Source organism: Nicotiana tomentosiformis, chromosome 1 (assembly GCF_000390325.3).
Source record: "Nicotiana tomentosiformis chromosome 1, ASM39032v3, whole genome shotgun sequence".
Classification (NCBI taxonomy): domain Eukaryota; kingdom Viridiplantae; phylum Streptophyta; class Magnoliopsida; order Solanales; family Solanaceae; genus Nicotiana; species Nicotiana tomentosiformis.
Window position 1 is genome coordinate 88037498 of NC_090812.1, and position 9327 is coordinate 88046824.

General features: G+C 38.2%; 1 protein-coding gene and 1 pseudogene across 1 annotated transcript; one reads left to right on the top strand and one right to left on the bottom strand.

The window, feature by feature from the left end:
- The first annotated feature begins 309 nt into the window (after positions 1–309).
- On the top strand, positions 310–2995 carry LOC104113170 (subtilisin-like protease SBT3). Its single transcript, XM_070187072.1, has one exon. The coding sequence runs from the start codon at positions 496–498 to the stop codon at positions 2794–2796; it is 2301 nt and encodes a 766-aa protein (XP_070043173.1). The 5' UTR covers positions 310–495; the 3' UTR covers positions 2797–2995.
- A 1186-nt stretch (positions 2996–4181) lies between these two features.
- On the bottom strand, positions 4182–6601 carry LOC104113169 (subtilisin-like protease SBT3; annotated as a pseudogene).
- Positions 6602–9327: the final 2726 nt, after the last annotated feature.

Consider the following 9327-nt stretch of genomic DNA (forward strand, 5'->3'; position numbering starts at 1 on the left):
CTAAAGGAGCATATCCTAACATGGAATATTTGATAATGGAGAAAGAGTGAAAGCAACACCTTTCATTATTGACTTTTCTTTTGCTTAAAAGAGATTACATTTGACTTAGTTTATCATAATTCTTTCTTATCTGGCCTCACAAGATCATTAAAATAATATTTAAGAAAACAAGAAATCATATAGTAGTAAATAACATATTCAATGGATAACAAGTGGGGCCATGTTTGCAAATTGACATTATTGGTTCTTTCCAACCAGTGAGAAGAACCAGACATCTATACAAGCTGATACTTTATAGGTTCATTTCACTTATACCCAAAGCTTAGCCGCCTTTCTTTACTATACTTTAGTACCCTTTTTAGCTCATTTCATTCCCTACTTGAATAGCAATATAGATTATTGCAAGAACCAAATGCTGCTTGCATAATCCTATAAAATCACTTGAATCTGTGGTGGCTTAAGAAGTGTAGTGTGTAGTCAACACAAAGATCTAAGATGGGGTTGCCTTATTTTCATCTTCTTTTCCTTTCATGGTTTCTTTCTGCTCATGTCTTCTGTTTGTTAGCGACAGCACAAAGATCCACTTACATTGTCCATTTGGACAAATCCTTAATGCCTAATATCTTTGCTGATCACCATCATTGGCATTCTTCCACTATTGATTCCATTAAAGCTGCAGTTCCTTCATCAGTAGACAGATTCCACTCTGCTCCAAAACTTGTTTACTCTTATGACTATGTATTTCATGGCTTCAGTGCTGTTTTGTCACAGGATGAACTAGAAGCTTTGAAGAAGTTACCTGGTTTTGTTTCAGCTTACAAAGATAGAACTGTGGAACCTCAAACTACCCACACATCTGATTTCCTCAAGCTCAATCCTTCATCTGGGCTATGGCCTGCTTCTGGTTTAGGCCAAGATGTGATCATTGGTGTTCTTGACTCTGGCATCTGGCCTGAATCTGCGAGTTTTCGAGATGATGGTATGCCTGAAGTCCCCAAAAGGTGGAAAGGAATTTGCAAGTCCGGCACACAGTTTAACACTTCATTGTGTAACAGAAAACTCATTGGTGCTAATTACTTCAATAAGGGAATTTTGGCTAATGATCCAACTGTGAACATTTCCATGAATTCTGCCAGGGATACTGATGGTCATGGTACACACGTTGCTTCCATTGCTGGTGGGAATTTCGCCAAAGGTGTTTCCCATTTTGGATATGCACCAGGAACAGCAAGAGGAGTCGCGCCACGAGCAAGGCTAGCTGTGTACAAGTTTAGCTTTAATGAAGGAACTTTTACTTCAGATTTAATTGCTGCTATGGACCAAGCTGTGGCGGACGGTGTTGATATGATATCCATTTCTTATGGGTTCCGTTTCATTCCCTTGTATGAGGATTCTATATCCATCGCTTCTTTTGGCGCTATGATGAAGGGAGTGCTAGTTTCTGCTTCAGCTGGAAATCGAGGCCCGGGGATTGGAAGTTTAAACAACGGATCTCCATGGATCTTGTGCGTGGCATCAGGCCACACTGACAGGACGTTTGCAGGTACTTTGACTTTGGGCAATGGCTTAAAAATTAGAGGGTGGAGCTTGTTTCCTGCAAGAGCCATTGTTAAGGATTCAACAGTGATTTACAACAAGACTCTAGCTGATTGCAATTCGGAAGAATTATTATCACAACTATCTGATCCGGAACGTACCATCATTATATGTGAAGATAATGGGGATTTCTCTGATCAAATGCGTATTGTCACTCGAGCAAGAGTTAAAGCAGGCATCTTTATTTCTGAGGATCCAGGAGTATTCAGGTCTGCTACATTTCCCAACCCTGGAGTCGTAATTAACAAAAAGGAAGGGAAACAAGTCATCAATTATGTAAAAAATACTGTCGATACCACAGCCAGCATCACGTTCCAAGAGACGTATCTGGATGCAAAGCCAGCACCAGTTGTTGCTGCATCCTCGGCACGAGGCCCCTCCAGAAGCTACTTGGGAATTGCGAAGCCAGATATATTGGCACCAGGGGTACTAATTCTTGCAGCATATCCACCAAACGTATTTGCCACGAGTATTGGGGCGAACATAGAATTATCCACTGATTATATTCTTGAATCAGGCACATCCATGGCTGCACCACATGCAGCTGGAATTGCAGCGATGCTCAAAGGCGCGCATCCTGAATGGAGTCCTTCAGCTATTCGCTCTGCCATGATGACCACAGCAGATCCTTTGGATAATACCCGAAAACCTATTAAAGACTCGGACATTAACAAGGCCGCCACACCCCTAGACATGGGAGCAGGACACGTTGATCCCAACAGAGCGCTTGATCCTGGCCTAGTATACGATGCTACTCCACAAGATTACGTAAATCTTCTATGCTCTCTGAATTTTACCGAAGAGCAATTCAAGACAATTGCAAGATCATCAGACAACCACAACTGCTCAAATCCATCAGCCGATCTCAATTACCCTTCATTCATTGCATTGTACCCGCTCGAGGGACCCTTCACATTGTTGGAACAGAAATTCAGGAGGACAGTAACAAATGTTGGTCAAGGTGCAGCTACTTATAAAGCTAAACTAAAAGCTCCCAAGAACTCTACAGTTTCAGTGTCACCACAAACTTTGGTGTTCAAGAAGAAAAATGAGAAACAAAGTTATACTTTGACAATTCGTTATTTAGGTGATGAGGGTCAAAGTAGAAACGTTGGGTCCATCACTTGGGTTGAAGAGAATGGAAACCATTCTGTTAGGAGTCCCATAGTGACATCTCCCATTATTGAGATCTGGTCATAAGTTGCGCTACCTTATGAAATGTTTTGCCTTGGGATGCATAGGACCATCAGATTCTTGAATTGGAAGTACCAAACACAAGAACAAAGGGAAAGCTAGACGGGAAATCATGTACTATACTGTATGAATTGTCTGTGCCTATCCCAAATTAATAATGATGATAAATTTGCTAGCAAATTGCAGCAAATATCCTAGTATAGAACACTTGCTTGCAGCACCTATTGCGTTGTCAACAGTTCTTTTATGCTTTTACGTCAGTAATTACCAGTAGTTCCAATTCGCTTTTAATTTTTTGACCTAATTTTTGGGAGTAGTGCACATTTCTCTTTTTCTAACGTTTTCACCTAGTACTACGAAGTAGTTAAAAATAAGGTAAGATCAAAATAAAAATAAAAAAGCTCTTTAACCTTACTCCTTTTTTTCGTTTTTAATCTAAGGATGATAATATAGTTACTGTTACATCACCAAGTAATAAAGATTGTATGAATCCGATACAAAGTTTTATTTGGGAGAAAATTATCTCCTAAGATAATTACACTTTGAATCGAAGAAAATAAAGAAAACTTTTTTTTTTTTTGGTCGGCGTAGGCAAATTTTGTAGTAAACCCGCCGTACAGTTTTAGTTTCCCAGTAGTAGGTGTCCCTTGTTGTAACAGAGATATGGGGAAGAGCAAAAGCAAAAGGTAAAGTCTTTTGCTTTAAGTTGGAGGTAATACAAGCGTTACGTGCATATTTAACCTTACAAGGTATGTCATGTTGTTGAAGAGAGCATTGAATAAGATTACAGAGGAAAGAATCCACTGGTCCAGCCAGAGATTAATTTCTGTACCTTTGCCAATATTCCATTCGATTCCATGGCGACAAATATCAATACCTTAAGTTCTTTGTGGCGACTTCCCTCTCAATTCAACCTTACCCTTTGACCTCTCCATTGATTTGGGTAAAAGTGCTTGTTTCAAGCAAGTGTTCATATGCTCTGAACATTGCTGCAATTGACTAGTAAATGTTTTCCAATGTCTATTGGGTAGGACATTGGAATAAACATATATGTTTATCTAACGTGTTTCCTGGATTTTTTTTGTGTGTATCAACATTGTTGATTTTACTTGTAACCCCCTTCTTTATTTGATCAAAAAGTTCTAAGGGATAAAATCAGTGATATTGGGGCGTTTCAAGGCTTAAAGTTGCTTATAGCGCATACATGATTTATTCCAATGTCTTCTGGATAGGACAAAAACTCTCTTATTCAGTATACATAATCTAATAGATGCAAATCTAAAGTAGCTATACCTGATTTATCTAAACCAAGTACTTTCAATACGAAACATAAAATTATGTATAAAAATCAATTAAAAATGCAACAAATAGTAGATATGAATCTATCATTTTAGAAATAGAATGGGTTGAATGAAAAAAAAAAAAAAAAACCCTTAAAGATTGAATCCATAGAGCTTAAATCCTAGATCTACCGTCCTAATCATCAATACCCCAGACCTCAATAATGGGAGATGTGACTATAGGACTCCTAACAGAGTGGTTACCATTCTCTTCAACCCAAGTGATAGACCCAACATGATGACTCTGATTCTCGTCACCTATATACCGAATTGTCAAAGTATAGCTTTTCTTCTCATTTTTCTTCTTGAACACCAATGTTTTTGGAGACACTGAAACTGTGGAATTCTTTGGAGTTTCTATCTTTACTTTATAAGTTGCTCCACCTTTACCAACATTTGTAAGGGTCCTCCTGAATTTCTGCTTCAACCAGGTGAAGTTTCCCTCGAGACTGAACGGATACAAGGCAATGAATGATGGATAATTGAGATCAGCAGATGGACTTGAGCAGTTGTTGTAATTGGCTGACGATCTTGCAAAAGTTTTAAATTGCTCTTCTGTGAAATTCATTGAGCATATAAGATTTATGTAATCTTGTGGAGTAGCATCATATACTAGGCCGGGATCAAGAGCTTTGTTCGGATTAACTTGCCCTGCACCCATGTCTAGGGGCGTGGCTACCATGCCATCGTCCTCTCTAATAGGTTTTTGGGTATTATCCAAATGGTTTGCTGTGGTCATCATGGCGGAGCGAATAGCTGAAGGACTCCATTCAGGATGTGCCCCTTTTAGCATTGCTGCAATTCCAGCAGCATGTGGTGCAGCCATGGATGTGCCTGATTTAAGCTCGTAATCAGTAGATAATCCTATATTTGTCCCAATGCTTTCTGAAAAGAGATTAGGAGGGACAGCTGCAAGAATCAGTACCCCTGGTGCCATAATGTCTGGCTTTGCGATTCCCAAGTAGCTTCTGGAGGGCCCTCGTGCTGAGCTTCCAGCAAGAACTGGGGCTGGCCTTTCTACATCCACATATGTTTCTTGGAACGTGATGGTGGCCGTGGGAGAAACACTGCTTTTAACGTAATTGATGACTTGCTTCCCTTCCTTTTTGTCAATCACAACTCCCGGGTAGGAAAAACAAGCAGACCTGAGCACTCCTGGATCTTGAGAGATAAAGATGCCTGCCCGAAGTCTTGATCGAGTGACAATACGCATTTGAACAGAGAAATCACCATTATCAACACATATAATGATTGTCTGTTCGGGATCAGGTACTTGTGATAACAATTCGTCAGAAGAGCAAGCGGCTAGAGTCTTGTTGTAAATCACCAGTGAATCCCTGACAAAGGCTCTTGCAGGAAACAAGCTCCATCCCCTAATTTTTAAGTCATTGCCCAAAGTCAAAGTTCCTGCAAATGTCCGGTCCGTGTAGCCTGATGCCACGCACAAGATCCATGGAGATCCGTTGCCTAAGCTTCCCACGCTTGGACCTCGATTTCCAGCTGAAGCAGAAACTAGCACTCCCTTCATCATAGCTCCAAAAGAAGCAATTGATATAGCATCTTCTTACAAGGGAATGAAACGGTACCCATAAGAAATGGATATTATATCAACACCATCCGCAACAGCTTGGTCCATAGCAGCAATCAGATCTGAAGTAAAGGCTCCTTTATTAAAGCTAAACTTGTATACAGCTAGCCTAGCTCGTGGCGCAACTCCTCTTGCTGTACCTGCTGCATATCCAAAATGGGAAACACATTTTGCAAAGTTCCCAGCAGCAATGGAAGCGGAATGTGAGCCGTGACCATCAGTATCCCTGGCAGAATTCATCGAAATGTTCACAGTGGGATCACTAGCCAATATTCCTTTATTGAAGTAATTAGCCCCAATGAGTTTTCTGTTGCACATAGAAATATTAAACTGAGTGCCGGGCTTGCAAATTCCTTTCCATCGTTTGGGGACTTCAGGCATACCATCATCTCGGAAACTCGCAGATTCGGGCCAGATGCCAGAGTCAAGAACACCAATGATCACATCTTGGCCTAAACCAGAAGCCGGCCATAGCCCAGATGAAGGATTGAGCTTGAGGAAATCAGATGTGTAGGTAGTGTGAGGTTCCACAGTTCTATCTTTGTATGCTGAAATGAAACCTGGTAACTTCTTCAAAGCTTGCAGTTCATCTTGGGACAAAACAGCACTGAAGCCATGAAATACATTGTCATAAGAGTAAACAAATTTTGGAGCAGAGTGGAATCTGTCTACTGTTGAAGGAGCAGCAGCTTTAATGGAATCAATGGTGGAAGAATGCCAATGATGGTAATCAGCAAAGATATTAGGCATTAAGGATTTGTCCAAATGGACAATGTAAGTGGATCTTTGCGCTACGGCTAAGAAACAGAAGTGATGAGCCGAAAGAAACCATGAAAGCAAGATTAGATGTGGAGAATAAGGCCACAGCATTCTAGATTCCATGTTCACTCACTACACACTACTCTTCTTAAGCCACCAACTGTTGAATTGACTTTATAGGATTAAGCTTAGAACATAAGGGCCATTAGTAATCAGTAAATTAATAAAGTTAGGTCGCTATTGAAATGCGATAAGATGCACTAATGTATTAAGTAGTAAACAATAGGCTGCTTGTGTAAAAATGTACAATTCCAATTAATATATCAGTTTGTGCGGATGTCTGCCTCTTCTCACAGGCTGCCTGAAATGATTCTATATGTCAATCTGTCAATTATTCCCCCACTTGTCATTTAATTGATGTTACTTATTTTGTTTCTTTTTTCTTTATAGAGCTAGTGCTAATTTTAAACATAGGCGGTTTAAGTAAAAGTGTACTGTATCAGTTTGTACGGATTTCTGGCTCTTCTTCTTACAGGCTGCCTAAAAAGACCCTATATCTTCTGTCAATTCCCTCACCCCCCCCCCCCCCCCCACTTATCATTTAACTAGTTAATTTGTCGGCATAATAAAATACGTTATTGCATTTTAAAATATATAGTAAAATATTTCAAAAAATCTTACTTATTCTTTTTTATTCTTCAAATTCTTATAGATTAATATAGGTGAAACTATTTTTTTTTTAATAAGCATGTAAAGTAAGAAAAGAATCAAGAATTCTGATCTCTTTAATTTATAGAAATAAATATTTGAACAGTTAGTTGAAGAAACTTCTTAGAGAAAGTTTCTAATATTTGAAGAGGATTAATACATTATCGTTATTCTAAAAGGTCAGATGCGCAGTGTATTCTATTTTTAGAACAACGTCAAAGTTTCTTTTGTTTAAGAAAGCAAAAATATTAACCGGAATATGAGATGTGAAATATGCTGCAAATAAAACCAAACTCCATCAAACGAAATATGAACCGGTTCCTTTTCTTTAAAGTATATATCAATTTTTATACTATTATTTTATTAAGAAAGGATAAATTATCTTCTAAGCAACACCATTTAGCATTCGCATTCCAAACCGGGAAAGACCGGGAAATGTACCTAAAAATCAAAACGAAAAGATAAGATAGAAAATGCAAGTACACAAGGATAATTTCTAAAATTATTTTAGGAAACAAAATTTATAAGATTAAAAGAAATTTGACAAACAAACGAAAACAAATTCTAGGACAAAAGTAAATGGCACCTAATACATAACAATGGTTGAAGACAAGGGTGAGAAAAGTGGGATTGATCTTGTAAATCGACAGTCATAGGTAAGTTTTGAACTTTGTAATCATATGAATTTAGCAACACATATGACATATAGGCACTAACATGATTATTGATTTCGGGTTTGTCTATGCATTTATTATTACTCTCACATTTGTGAGGCAACTTTTTGACGATTAACTATATAATAGACATAATAGTATTTTAAATCGAAAAAAACCTAAATATAACATATAACTACAAAATAAAAAATGAAAGAAAAGACAAAGAGCAAAAAAATTACCTTGAGAGCTTGGAACGTAATATCCAAGCTAAACTTCAAAGCTAGCTAACCACAGAGTCATCAAAGTAATAGACAAATAATGGTGTCGCAAACTAAACTTATCATTAACTCGTAAATTCACACAAAAATTCTTGAAAAAAAAAAAAAGCAGACACCTATTGTGGATCTTCATTGTCTCTTCGAGTTTCTTCACTATCAAATTATCATCCTTATGGATCTACATCTTCACTTTATCATTCTTAATATATATTATCATTATCATATAGTAGTAATGAACCATAATTGTAGAATAGGGAAGATTGTAACGGTCTGTAACTGTCACGACCTAAAATCCGCTAAAGGTCGTGATGGCGCCTAACACCGCCGTCAGGCAAGCCAACAGTGATTTACCAATTTAATTACTCATTTAGTATTTTGAAATCATATTTTTTCTTAATTGAATAGTATAAAATAAAATTTACACAATTACAACAATGAACAACCCGTAGAAAACTCCCAAAATACGGTGTCACAAGTGCATGAGCATTTTCTAAGGAATATAATAATAATACAACATCTATCCCGAATGTAATAAGACAGAATAAAATAAATAGTACAATAGAGACTCGATGGACTGCGATGCGTAGCCTGGAATGCAGCTCACATAAAGTCTCCTCAACAGGTGCGCCTACGCACCAAGGTGATCATCAATGAACCTGTCAGATCCTGCACATTTAGTGCAGAAGTGCAGCATGAGTACGTAAATCAACGCGTACCCAGTAAGTATCTAGCCTAACCCCGTAGAAGTAGTGACGATGGATCGATATCGACACTTACTAAAGGTCCAACAAAACAATATAATAAAACATGAGCAGATATGAAGCATACGACAATGATGGGGTAAATCTGTACCTTCCAATTACTCTTTTAAAGCATGAAATTTCTAAACCTTGTATTCCACCTTAACAGCTCAGAAAAATGTCAAGTGTCATTATTATATAAATAGGAAATACCATAAAATGACGGGCATCGGTGAAAAGATTAGCTCGTAAATATTCGGGCTACTAGCGATATAAGGCACAATACTATCGAGGTCGTTTGCTCAGATCCAGAATAATGTGTACACTGCCGAGGGACGTGCGGCACGATTCATAGATACATCTATATACTGCCGAGGCGTTCGGCCCACTCCACAAGAAAAGGAAGAAAGTTCCCGAATTACGAGACACGCGTTTACAATACAACACATGAGCATCAATTAAATATAA

Coding starts and splice junctions, on each gene's coding strand:
- LOC104113170 (XM_070187072.1), top strand. CDS start 496: ATGGGGTTGCCTTATTTTCATCTTCTTTTCCTTTCATGGTTTCTTTCT.